This window comes from Morus notabilis, unplaced genomic scaffold (assembly GCF_000414095.1).
Source record: "Morus notabilis unplaced genomic scaffold, ASM41409v2 Scaffold1309, whole genome shotgun sequence".
NCBI classification, from domain to species: Eukaryota; Viridiplantae; Streptophyta; class Magnoliopsida; order Rosales; family Moraceae; genus Morus; species Morus notabilis.
The window spans coordinates 208298-222806 of NW_010363772.1; the positions used below are offsets into that span (position 1 = coordinate 208298).

The 14509-nt window shown below is 34.8% G+C and overlaps 1 protein-coding gene across 1 annotated transcript; it reads left to right on the top strand.

Annotated features, from left to right (window-relative positions):
- The first annotated feature begins 3936 nt into the window (after positions 1–3936).
- LOC112092862 (protein transport protein SEC31 homolog B) lies at positions 3937–13146 on the top strand. Its single transcript, XM_024170047.1, has 22 exons — positions 3937–4525; positions 5859–5913; positions 6030–6152; positions 6728–6824; positions 6909–6945; positions 7051–7156; positions 7245–7302; positions 7426–7523; positions 7698–7817; positions 8325–8367; positions 8524–8642; positions 8713–8840; positions 8962–9524; positions 9642–9730; positions 10151–10336; positions 10449–10662; positions 10993–11078; positions 11173–11304; positions 11733–11861; positions 11944–12211; positions 12300–12538; positions 12648–13146. The coding sequence occupies exons 1-22, from the start codon at positions 4206–4208 to the stop codon at positions 12741–12743; spliced, it is 3306 nt and encodes a 1101-aa protein (XP_024025815.1). The 5' UTR covers positions 3937–4205; the 3' UTR covers positions 12744–13146.
- The last annotated feature ends 1363 nt before the right edge of the window (positions 13147–14509 follow it).

The window sequence follows — 14509 nt, forward strand, 5'->3', positions numbered from 1 at the left end:
GTGTCTATTTGATATAGTCATTACATATAGATCAATCCTCCATAAATAATTCATAATTAGAGTCAAGTAGAATCCGTTAACCTCTCTAATTATATATGCATTCTTGAGTACCATTGATTCTCTAATGGATAGTGATTCATAAAACTCATTCATGAACCAGAGCGCCCTTACTAATCTAAGTACCGAATCAACACTCAAGAGAATTATTTATCTACTTTTTTCTCAAGAAGGAATGGATTCCATCTCGTATAATAACATTCCCAGCTACCTATTTCATTATGTCTCCAAAATACAAGGAATAGGATTCAGGGTCTCGGAATCCGTACTGAGAAAATCAAAAGACATAAATCCATAAATAGGAGTTTGTTAAGAACTCATGATTAAGATCATCCTATATATGACCATCGGTAGACTCAATTAGAATTTCTATGCTTAAAGGAAATTATTAGAAATTCATATTGTGTCTGTGTCCTTGTTCCACATAATCTTATTATGTAAAATACACTCATTCAATATCTCGCCATATTAACAGTGCGGATAACACCGTTCCATTCTAAATGGGAATGACATGTATTAATAATGTTTTAATTAAAGATTCTGAACTTTAATTAAATTCATCATGAACAATATTTTTTATTATTATCCTTAAACACTATCCTCTCGTATATAACACTTATATACTATGTTTAAGGTTACATAAACAATCAAGAAATTTTCATTTGATATTCATAAAATATTCATAAATATATGCACATAAAATGATGAATAAACTCTTTTATTAATTGAATAATAAATATCATATTACATCTCATGCTTTGAGGACACTATTCCTAACAATATCTAGACATGTGTTGGTGAGACATAACTTTATAGCAACAATACGATATAAGCTAGGATTCGACAAAGGAGAACCATCAAAAGAATTATTGAACCTTGAGTTCAAGAGATATATTAACAAACTTATTATCAGTAATATGAGCATGCTCAAATATGCCAACTATAACTTACCAAGAAAGAAGATAACCTTTCGGAGAGGAGACGACCTTAATACTTAGAAAGTAACACGGAAAGTTTAAATCCTCTATTATAAAACAACGAGCTAACTCTGATTTTAGTGTTGCAATCTCATTAAAATCATCTCTAATAATAATCGTATCATCGACATACGTTGAAAGCATGATTCAGTCGACAATGTTACTTTTGATAAATAAGGCTAAATCATGATGATTAGATAGAAGCCATTTGAAATTATCATCGTTAATAACTTATAAAACATTGTTTGAGGTGCTTGTTTGAGAATATAAAGAGTTTTTTTTACTAAGTTTGTAAACTTCACCAAGTTGATGAACTTAGAGGAGGTATCACATAGACTTTTTCTTAAAGGTCAGCATTCGCGAAGGCATTTTTAACATCTATTTGAGATATGTGCTGGCGACGAATGGAGTCAACTGTAATGAAAGTGCGAATTGTAGTTATTTTTACAACTGGGGGGAAAGCCTCCTCATAATCCATACCATATTCTTGGGAGTACTCCTTAGCAACCAACCAAGCTTTGTATATTTCAATAGACTAATCAAATTTGGTTTTAATTTTATAAACCCAATGAGAACAATCTCTCATTTACTTGACAAAAGAGGCACCAAATCCCAAATGCGTGTTTGGTGCACTGCAATAAGTTCATCATATGCAGTATGTTGTCAAAGTAGATCATAAATGACCTCTTTACAAGATAAAGGCTAAAAAAATGAATATACGCTAAAAAGGAAATAAAAAACTAGAAACAATAATAAGTAAATATGGTAGCTGAGTGCACTTGCGAGTGTGTATAGGACGAGCAGGAGGAGGAATGATCACGAAAACTGAAATACATGCAATTTGAATAACACTCTTATTGTCACAATACAATTGAGTAAGTCGATGAAGAAAAATACACAAATATGCAAGTTGCATTGTTGCACTCAAAGATTGTTGCGCCTTAATCTTTTAATTTTGATAAAATACACTTTGAATTTGAAAATCAGTAGCAATTAAAGTTTAATAGCTGATGGGTGTGGCAACTTCTAATCCAAATTTTAATTTTGGAGATTAATATGACTTTAACATAGACTATAGACATGAGCTATAATTTCTAATCTAAATAAAATGAAGTAGAACGCAACAAAGTGTCACATTTTCAAATTCAACAAACTCAAAAAAAAAAAAAATGACAATATTTTGGTTGGAAGATTCAAATGCATAATTTAACTATCTAGAAATTTAATCAAGTTCGAAGACTTTTGCCTTAGCCAAAAAAAGTGTGTAGATTATTAGAAAAGAAATGTTCTTATATTTTATGCGCATTTGGAACCGTTTTTTAAAAAAAACAGTTATCACGGTTTTTGAGAAACAAAAATTGAAAATGAAAACGAAACGACGTTTGTTTAGCAAATGTTTTGAAAACGAAAATGAAAAACAGTGTGAATGGTTTTTATGAAGGAATTGAAAAATAGTTGAAAATTATTTTCACTTTTCTGTTTTTATTTTTTAGTACTTATCAACAATATTATAATATATTAATTAATAAACACGATTTTATTTTTTTACTATACTCAAAATAATCTCTTAAAAAACCAATCAAACGCAATTTCAGAATCGGTCATAGAATGATTCTCAAAACAATCTCATTTTTACTTCTTATTTAAAAGAAAATCATTTTGAAACCAATTCTAAACACACCCTTTATACCTTAAAAAATGGGCTTTCTCTTGTATTTTCTACTTATTAGCCATTGGATTTGTATTAAATATAGTCAAAAGTTAAATTAAATTAAAAAAATAATACAAATCCGATGACTGATGAGCATGAATACCGGTGTTCTAAAAAGAGAGAGAATAGCAAAGAAATCTCTCCTAAAAAACCAGAAAAATGAAATATGTCTATGAGAACACTTGTCGTCAGCTAATTGGGCAGTCCGCGTAATCTTTACAGAGCGATTATGACCTACAGCTCATTTCTCTGTAATCTTCTTAATGACGCTTCACTAGATGTACTTTTACACAAACACTAACCTTATTCGTCCCAAATGTACAACTGTAAACAGCACGGATACCATAGAAAAGCCTTGATCACAGTAAGAACGCAAACACAAGAAACCCACGATAAAATGTGAAAAAAAGAAGGGTTAAATTCACTTTACCCCCTCAAACTTTGTACTATTTGGCAATTACTCCCCTTAACAGAAATGCTTGACATTTATCTACTCACACTATAGTTTTATAATCTTATCAGTGACCCCCTCTGTTTAGACATTGTTTTTTTTGTTTTTTTTTTGTTATTATTACTATTATCATTCTTTTAATACACATGGTCGCCTCCATTGCATATAATCTATTTTTAAGGTTGACATTTGAAAATTTCTTTTTAAGATAATCTAGTGCCTAAAAAAGTATTTGAAAAGTTGTACAATCCCTTTGTGAAAACCAACTTTTATGCATATTTTCAACCTCTGTAAGTGCGTTTATGCATTTCTAAATAAAAAAATATTAATACCAATTAAAAAAATGTATTTTAGAATCCAACATTCCACATTCATAAAATTCCAAGAAAGAAAAATTGATGTGATTAAATGTCATGTGTGTTCTTTTTTTTTAATTTAAGGTGTTAATTTTCTAAATTCATTAGAAAGATAAGAAAATATAGAACTAGCCAAACACCAAACACTAATCAAAGAATCTTTTGTTGATGGTAAAGAAGTTTTCAGATAAACAGGTAAATGAGTCATGGTTTGAAGAAAGGGGTAATTTGACAGGAAAATTAGAGTATTGGGAATAAATGTAAATTTGTTTTTCTCCAGGGGTTTAAGTGCTAAATTATAAAATGATCAATAATATAAACGGGTAAAATGAATTTAACTCGAGAAAGAAAACACAAGAAAATCTGCCAAACATCACACACAAAAACACTTGTACGCAGAAGAAAAGAAAACAGACACAGAAAAAGAAGAGAAGAGAAAGAAAGAAGGCGAAGAAAAGACTGTTTTTTTGTTTTTGTTTTTTCATTTATTCATTTATTCCTTTTTAATTTCGCATATAATTCACAATCAGATCAGATCTTAGCCCCAAATAATCCCCAATTCCTCTTCCATTTCCATCGAATCCCTAATTCTCCCAGATCCAAATTCGCGTCAATTTCGATTAGATTGGAGCTTTGCCGGGGGAGTTATCACCATGGCGTGCATAAAGGGCGTGAACAGATCGGCGTCGGTGGCGCTGGCGCCGGACGCGCCGTACTTGGCGGCGGGGACAATGGCCGGAGCGGTGGATCTGTCGTTCAGCTCCTCGGCGAGCCTCGAGATCTTTAAGCTCGATTTCCAGTCCGACGATCGCGAGCTCCCCGTCGTCGGCGAGTCGCCGAGCTCCGAGCGATTCAACCGCCTCTCATGGGCCCGCCCCACCGACCCCGCCAGCGAGAAGTTCGGGCTCGGCCTAATTGCCGGTGGCCTCGTCGACGGCAGCATCGATATTTGGAATCCCATCTCGCTGATCCGGTAATTTTTGTTTTGAATTATCGATTTCGTTGCGTGTTTTGGGTCGAATTCTATCCAATTGAACTGAATTAGGGTGGAGATGTTCGTGGATGAGTGGGGTTGTGGATTTTGTTTGGGTAAATGTAGAGTTAAAGATTTGGAATTTACGGATTTTCGGTGCTAGAATGTAGTAGAATTGCGCGTAATTTGATTAAGTCAACTCATTTTGCAAATTGAAGTTTCACCATTTCTATGAAACGTAATGAGTGGGATCGTATTGCCTGAAACTGTTACTAAATGTGCAAACTTTACATTTATTTTTTATTTCGCGTGCGTTAATGTTTACTCTCATTATCTTTCACTTCAATCTATGATCCAGTACTCTTGTTTTGCTTGTGGGAAAATCGGGTATTAAATCAAAGATTGTTAATCGTGATTAAGAGTGACGAAATGAATGGTATGTGTTTGGTAAAAATGATGCTTTGTTTGATTCGGAGTGTAGGTTGATGTGGGAACTGTAAATGATCAAGCATAGCTTTGGTTGCCAGGAAATACATTGCATGTCTTGAGGATAAGTTTTAAGTTTTGATATGTATTTTAGTGAAGGAAAAATGAATTCTTGCAATCTGATTATCCTATGGGGCTTTAGAGCCCTTTTTGGTGCATGATATCAGAATGGATTCCCGTGACCATATTTTCAATTTTTCTTTCGGCATTATGAAGAACGATTCTGTATGAATTTCTAGCATTACATTTTTCCTCCTAGCCAACTCATGGTCGCTTTAACTTGATTGAGAAGATAAACTCTTGGGTGGATATTTTATTGAATTGTTGTGAAAATGAAGGCTCGCTCGCTGTATTTATTGAATTAACTAATATGTTCTTACTTCTGTCTTTGGTGGATTTTCATCGTTGTTGCATTGCTTATATACATTATACCTATCAGAACAGCCTTTGTGCAGCAACAGCTTATGAAATAAAAGTTGTCCAGGAGGGATTTAAATGGATTATATTTATTTAATCAGTGCTTTCTGTATCCGCTGCAAGATAACTTAATTGTTTCAATTTATTTCTTCCTTTCCACTTCTGAGCATTGGATTCTTTATCCAAGCGCATCTTGACTCCAGTAATCTTTTTAATGTATGTAGTTGATTGTGTTGCATAAATAGCTTTTCCTTAATTGGTTCATTCCCAGTGTTTTTTCGTTTTTTTAGTTTTCTGTGCTTTAAAATGTAAGGTGTTTGGTTTATGTTGCTTGGTTTTTTCGTTGTACTTGTTTATTAGTGAAAAAGTTGAAATCAATGATAAACTTAGTTTCCTTCTGAAGTTATTATTTCAATTGTTACTCCTTTAGGTCTGAGGCTAGTGAAAGTGCTTTGGTTGGACATCTCTCGCGGCATAAGGGGCCCGTAAGTTCCCAGCTTTGTAAAGTTCTTGCTTGTCGTTTATGATGACCTTTTCAGAACTTGGGAGGATTGATTATGACAGGGTGTAAATATTTATTATTTATTTATTTGAACATCAGGTTCGCGGTCTTGAATTTAATGTAATTGCGCCAAACTTACTTGCATCTGGTGCTGATGATGGTGAGATTTGCATATGGGATTTGGCCAACCCTGCAGAACCTTCTCAATTTCCACCTCTAAAGGTTTGTTGTAATGGGCCTTATGGCTAGTGTATCAAAGCCTTATCTTACTTTTTAAAGTCCTTTAAATACGTTTTTCTTCAATCCGCAGCATAGGCACAGACGTGAATAGTAGAGGCATTAATAATTTAGGAGAGACGAAATATCCTAATACAATATTCCTTTAAGTATTTCTAATTTTCTAATTTTACTTTTCCTAATGAAAGAGATTTACCTTTTCCTTGCTCGGAGAAAGAACCCTTGAAACACCTTCGTAAGATGTTATTATACATAGTTCCTTACAGATCTTACATACCTTGTAATTTTGTATTTGTGATTACTTTTCCTTTGAAACACCACATGACACAACTTAGAACCAATGTAGAATATGATTACTTTCCCTTTGAAACAACACATGACACAACTTAGAACCAATGTAGAATATGAACAATCTCTCTCTCTCTCTCTCTAGACAGATGAAGACCACATTCTACTGGAGGAACATTCTTAACATTTTGAGTTGTGGACGGGCCTCTTTAATAAACTATAAAGTTAAAGATATCTAGACATCTAACTTAGTGTGAGACATGATCAAGCAGGGTAGTGGTTCTGCTGCTCAGGGTGAAATTTCATTCTTATCATGGAATAGCAAGGTTCAGCTTATATTTGCGTCCACGTCTTATAATGGAACAACCGGTGAGCAGTGATTCGACACTCCAACTAAATTTCATTTAGTATTAGAATTGGGATTTTAAGAGTTTTATTTTTATTTTTTTACAGTGGTTTGGGACCTAAGGAAGCAAAAACCTGTCATTAGGTAACTCTTCTGTTGGTTCCTGGATTCGTTTAGTAATTAGCGATTTTCCTTTTATGATACGCAATGATCTTTCTGCGATCTGAATGACTTTTGGTCAACTGGCAGCTTCTCAGACTCAGTTAGAAGACGGTCCTCAGTTTTGCAGTGGCATCCTGATATTGCTACTCAGCTTGTTGTTGCATCAGATGAAGATGGTTCACCAGCTTTAAGGGTAATAACCTAGCCGATTTACTTATTATTTTTTTTTTCAACTGGATAAGTTTTTTCTTATTTTAAAAAAAAATGGTGTCTGCATGCAGCTTTGGGATATGAGAAATATAATGTCACCAGTTAAAGAGTTTGTGGGGCACACTAAAGGTGACAAAACAAAATACTTCTTTTTGTCTCTCTGTTTTCTTCAGTTCTCTTTCCAGTAGATCTTCCTTGTTTGAACTCGATTTAACATCCTCTAGTTTTTTCTGATGTGCATGTCTACGGCAGGTGTAATTGCAATGTCATGGTGTCCTAATTACAGCTCATATTTGCTTACGTGCGCCAAGGATAATCGAACTATATGCTGGGACACAACTTCCGCTGAGGTGTTACATTTATTTATACTCCCAGCAGCTCTTTCTTTTTTTTTTTTTTTTTTCCCCTCTCTCGCTCTCTCTCCATGTTGATCATGTTTTCTACTGTGATGCTAACTCTTCTCCTCCTTTTCTTTTTCTTCTTCTTCTTCTTCTTTCTTTTTTTTTTTTTTTTTTTTTTTAAAGATTGTTTGTGAGTTGCCAGCAAGCACCAACTGGAACTTTGATGTGCACTGGTATCCAAAAATACCTGGAGTCATATCAGCATCTTCATTTGATGGAAAAATTGGAATTTACAACATTGAGGTATTTCATTTGATAATCGATGATTATAATTTTCTACCTAATATTTGCTTCGTTAGATTTTGCATGCTTATTACGTGAGGAAATGTAACGGCCCATGGAAAATGGAAATAATTTCCCCCTTTTTTCCTTTGAAAAGTTGGAATTGAATATTCACATAGCTTTCTTTTGGTCAATAGCTTTGTTTATTGTTATTATTTATTATCTTAGATTTCATTATGTTGATCCTTTTTCTTTAGGTGGCACATGGTCCCTTCATTAATTGGTTTTCACTTATGTCAAATTCTGGTTTGTTATTGTTAAAATTAGCATTGCTATTTATCACTTATATGGTGCATCACCACATATGGTGATAAAGTAGAACTAACTTATGGTACAAAGTATAAGTGTGGGGTCGCATGTTGTCTGGCAATTTTGATAGACTGCCATGTGTATTGTGATGGAATCACTAGTGGTGATAAATAGCATTTTTCTATGAAAATGCACTTACTATTGTTATCCCCCATGCAGGGTTGTAGCAGATATGGTGCTGGTGAGGCTGATTTTGGTGCAGGTAATATAGATTTTAGTCAAATATATGTATAAAGTCAATAATCATAGTGTTGAACATTTTTAGGTTCTCTTTTGTTTGAATTGCTATGGCGGCATTATTACTTGTATCTTTAAATGATATCCTGTCATAGTTTTTCAAGGTTACCTTCTTTTGCAGCACATTTAAGAGCCCCAAAATGGTATAAGCGTCCAGTTGGTGTATCCTTTGGCTTCGGGGGCAAGCTCGTGTCATTTCACCCTAAATCATCTGTTGGAGGTGCTTCAACTGGTTCAGAGGTATGCATAACTGGTGCAATACATGCCTTCTATAATTATGGACTGTGGTTAATTGTCTCAATCTATCCAGGTTTTGGTACACAGTTTGGTGACTGAACAGAGTTTGGTGACTCGCTCATCTGAATTTGAAGCTGCAATACAAAATGGAGAAAGGTCCTTATTGAGGACCCTATGCGACAAGAAATTACAAGACTCTGAGTATGACATCAACACTAAAATATCTTAATTGATTATTCTTGGATGTACAAACTCACAAAAAGTTGATGTGTGTGTGTTTTTTTATCTTTATTTTTATTTTTCTTAATCTTGTCTGAAACAGATCTGAGGATGAACGGGAAACATGGGGCTTGTTAAAAGTTATGTTTGAAGATGACGGAACTGCAAGGACGAAACTTCTAACTCACCTTGGCTTCAGCCTACCTGAGGTAGAAAAAACTGATGTTCAAGATGATTTATCCAAAGAACTAAATTCTCTTGGACTTGAGCATTCTACGGTAGATAACGTTGGATTTGGGGAACATAAAGAAGCAATCATTTTCCCTTCTGACAATGGAGAAGATTTCTTCAATAATCTTCCTAGCCCTAAAGCTGATACACCATTGTCAACCTCTGGTGATAAGTTCATTGTTGGTGATGCTTTTCCCGGTAAAGATCAAGTCCAACAAGAGTTAGATGGACTGGAGGAGAGTACTGATCCCTCATTTGATGAATATGTCCAACATGCTTTAGTTGTTGGAGATTATAAGGGGGCCGTTGCAAAGTGCATATCGGCGAATAAATTGGCCGATGCTTTAGTCATAGCACATGCTGGTGGTGAAACCTTGTGGGAGAGCACACGAGATCAATACCTTAAGATGAGCCGTTCACCCTACCTAAAGGTAGGTTGCATTTCCATTTCTTAAAAACATTGACGCTCCTAAATTTACGGTGACAATTCTTTATGGATGCCTGAAATTTAGTCTATTGATGTTCTGCTTTTTGAACGTATTGTACTGTTTTCTTCCCCCATGGTGAATAATGATCTGTTGAGTCTTGTGAACACTAGGCCCCTCAAATTCTGGAAAGAAACTCTTGCTCTTCTCTGTAGTGTAAGTTCCTCAACTTCTAAGGTTAAATTGAAGTTCAGTGACATCTCATTCTTCGTCAGTTACGATCTTTTGTGTGTGTGTGTGTGTGTGTTTTTTTTTTTTTTTTTTTTTTAAATTCTCAAATGGAAACTTTATTATGGTAATATTGACACTAAGGCTATTTCACTTTTACACGGATAATCACCCAACAATGCCATGCTAATTCGAAGGTTGAATTGACTCCCTTCGTCTGGATTTGGCTCCAGTATGGTGCCCAACACTTTCAGATGGACACTGGATGGCATGAACCTTGATTTATCTCTCTGTAATATATGATTACATTAATAGTGATTGTTACGATGAGATACGTACTTGTGCAACAAAATGAAGTTGCTTAGTTATTGATTGGCTCACATAGTTCTTCTCATCATGAATGAACAGTTTGCATCAATAGAGCAATGGACTTTGCTTTGTGACGCACTAGCTTCCAAACTCATTGCTGCTGGTAATACACTGGCAGCAACTATTTGTTATATATGTGCGGGAAATATTGACAAAACTGTTGAGATTTGGTCAAGAAGTTTGGCAACTGAGCATGAGGGTAAATCCTATGTTGACCGTCTTCAGGTAAATTTGTTACTTTAATGGTGCACTTGAACATATTTCTTCATGCTTTCAAAAAAAAAAAAACATATTTCTTTATGGCTAGACAGTTACTGATGGTTATATACATATTTAGGACTTAATGGAGAAGACTATTGTCTTTGCCCTGGCATCAGGGCAAAAGCAATTTAGTGCATCCTTGTGCAAACTTGTTGAGAGGTATGCTGAAATTTTAGCGAGTCAAGGGCTTTTACAGACAGCGATGGAATATCTTAAACTTTTTGGTTCTGATGAAGTGACACCGGAACTTCAGATCTTGAAAGATCGTATTGCTCTTTGTACAGAATCTGGTACGTGATATTTGGTTGTATAATTGATTGGTGCATTAATGATTTCCTATGGGCATGTGCAGTATTCTTGACTTCTTTCACTCGATCACTGGATTGCAAGGCTTTCCTCTCTTTTGTGTTATGTTTGGCTCAAGTTTTCTAGAAAATCCTGTATTTCCTGTTCTAGATATGATTGGCAAGCATTGGTAGGAATAACTTAGTTGATTCCTGAGATAAATTGTATTTAGTAATTAACATGGAAATAGCTTGCCCATAGTGATTTTAATATTTATATGAGGTGATAAAAATCTGTTATTGGATGCTTACTCATTTATCCTCTAATCGACTCAGAGAAAGTTGTTGAGCCCAGTGCACCTAGTGGACCCGTCTATGGTAGTCATGACCGTAATTATGACATCCCTCCTTCACCTTATCAGGTACTTTCTTTATCTGCACTGTTGCCGTGTTATGAAAATCTGCTCTGCAACTGTCAATTGACCTTTTTGGGTAACTGTGCTATCATTATTGTAGCCCAATCCTATCAATCCCTATGTTTCAAACAATGGACCACCTTATGTTCCGCCATATGTGCCTCCTGTCCCGCAGCCTGCACCTCAGCCTCATGTGTTTGTTCCGCAGCAATCGACACCTCATGTTCCTAAGGTAATTTTCTTCTAATTATTTAATTTTGCATGTGATTTACTTAGGTATTTTATATTAGCTTTTTTCCCGTTTAGATGTTACTCTTCTGGTTGGAGGGGCCACTTGTACATATTAACATATTTTTATATTTTGCACTTTAGAATTTGCCATTTGGTTCATATGCTTGTGAACACGCTAACAAATATCCTAGTTTTTATTAGTATACTTTTCCCTTCTTTCTTTGAACTTATGGGAGCACAACAAATATGCATTAGATCTCTGTTTTAAAGTATTAGTTTTGTTAACGTCTTTAGTCATCAAGCCTTTGCTGTAATTTTTACCTAATTTCTTATCACGAAGTCACTTGTCTTTGATTGCAAGTTGCAAGTTACAACTAATTGTGTTAGGATCTGCATAAGACGACTGCTTATATCACTTTTCACTTTTAGGATAACTATTTTACCCCTCCCGCCTCCCATCAACCTAGTTTGAAGACCTTCACTCCTTCAACTCCTCCTGCGCTGAAAAATGTGGATCAGTATCAGCAACCATCTTCTTTGGCTTCTCAGTTGTATCCTGTACGTAAACCATTTTTCATTGTCATTCTACTTTGCTAAGATTCTGTTATGATACACTTACCATCTACTTTGTGTGTTTCAGGGAACAAACAACACTGCTTATCAGTCTGTGCCATCCGTTCCTCTTCCATCACAACCAACTCCTGCTTTTGGGCATAACGTGCCATTTGGTGTACCTCCCTATGTTCAACCAAAAGAATTCACTCCAGTCCCTAATCCTGGAGTAGTGCAAGGACCCGGTTCAATACAACCACCTAGTCCTAGTCATGCCGCACCTGTCCAACCTGTCGTGACAGCTCCACCACCTCCACCACCTACCGTACAGACGGCTGATACTTCAAATGTTCCTGGTAGGTTTCCTTATGAAATGACTAGGGGAGTGGTTCATGTTGATATTGCTGTCAGTTTCTAATGAACTTTGCCAATAATTTCATATAGCCCACCAAAAGCCTGTCATTTTGACCTTGACAAGACTTTTCAACGAGACATCGGAAGCAATGGGAGGTTTGCGAGCTAATCCAAGCAGGAGGCGTGAGATTGAAGACAATTCAAGGAAGTTAGGTGCATTGTTTGCCAAACTGAACAGCAGGGACATATCTAAAAATGCTGCTGATAAGCTTGTTCAGCTCTGCCAGGCACTTGACAACGGTGATTTCAGTACTGCCCTGCAAATCCAGGTAAGCGATTGAACTTTCTAATTCCAATTTTTTGCAAGCAAACTGAAGTTACCGTTTAGATCTGTTTGTTTGTTAATTTTAAATTTATTTTTCTTTCTTTTTCAATCAGGTACTTCTTACCACTAGTGAATGGGATGAGTGCAACTTCTGGTTAGCTACTCTCAAGCGCATGATCAAGACGAGGCAAAATGTGAGATTAAGTTAATAAGGAAGAAAATCCTGTTCTGATTGCTGGTTTTGGAACTCTTTTTGCGTGGTCAACATATTTACTTTTTTTGTACACAAAAGATGGCGTCTCCAGATTTGATCTTCAGGGTTTTGATTCCTTCTCCTGCTCTTCCTCGTGTCTTTATTTGGTTTTCGGTTTATACTACCTTGAGTTAGTGAGAGCATTAATATAGACTTCTCACTGTTCCCTTTTCATATTTGTAGTATTGATAAATAGCTTCCATTTTTTTTTTTTAAGTTTAATTTTGTTTTTGCAGTTCATATAATGTTCACCGAGCTGCTACTTTTGACATTTCTTGGTTATTAGATTATTGTAGGATGATTGTGCTTTTCATTTATATGAATAGTAAAAGTTTAATAACATGACCAATTTTGTTTAAGATGATTTCACTTTATTTATCTTTCTTATTATTATTATTGTTGTTGTTATTTGCATGATAGATTTCCTCAAAGTTTACTCTTTGCTAGTGAAAATCTCTTTAGAAATTAAAGCCTTGTCAATGTTTGTCTCTAGTATTATTCATGGGTTTTGTTGGAGGGATGGAGAGAGTTAAAAAGATAGAGAGTAGGAAGGAGAGAAAGTATTATAATAATTCTTTATATTGTTTGGAAGAAGAGTTAAAAGGATGGATGATAATTATTTGTAAAATTATTATATTATCTATTTAAATTATTTGTTAATAGTTTGTTTTGAGAGTAAAATAGTCTTTTGTGTAAAAATTGATAGATTCTATGGATCCTTCCATAAATGGAAGGATCCAAATTTGTGGGCTCAAGAAGATTAGCTCTTCCTCCATTTCCCCTTCCTTCCCCTCTTTCCTCCAACTCCTCCATCTCTCTCAAAGATTATGCGTGTAGTTTTAGGTCTCGTTCACTTTGCTGATTCGAGTTTAGAATTCGAGTTGAGATGTGATTTTATGTGAGAGTTTTTTACTGTAACAAAAAAGTTAGATGTGATTGTTTGTGAGAGCTTTTTACTGTAGAAAAATTTGAATTTTAAACTCGAATTAGCGAAGTGAACGGGGCCTTAATCTCCCCGATTCTGTAATGATACCCCACCTATAAGGCGTAGAAACGACATGTCGTTTAAAATAAGAGTTCCCAATTTCACTGATTACGCCCAAACGTGTACAAAAACAAGCGGTCAATTGTAGTACAATTTGAACGGTCAATCCCACGAGTAGGTATTAAATTGAACAAGAAATGACTAGCAAATAAAAAGCGTTAGGAAAGTAAGCAATCAAACAAAGAAAGGGAATGAGTGTTTTTGATAATTTTTTGAACAATTTAAAATGGAGAAAATTCAATAATAAAAAGTAGTAAAGCTTTGAGAATCCTCCATATGCTTTGTTCATCTAATTGGATTTTGATTCATAAATTGACTCAATTGAAAGTTTCACATCCCAAACAATCAATCGGAAAATAAATATTTGAAGAACATATGAATTAAAAATGTATTCGAGTAAATAAAATTCTAACGTTTAGAATTAGAAAAAATTATCTTATGAGAAATCTAAGAGCGACAATATACCGTTGACAATATTGCAGTAAAAGACTACTCATAAAACAATACCTATCAATATATAATTTAATGCAACAATCACATAAAAAGAGCTTGACTAGATTTATATGAAAGTTGACAATAAAATATATTGATAAGAAGAAGAAATATGATAAAAGAAAATTATTTACTCAAATGTATAAAACTTACAAACCATTGGAGAATCAAAAATCCAAACAAGT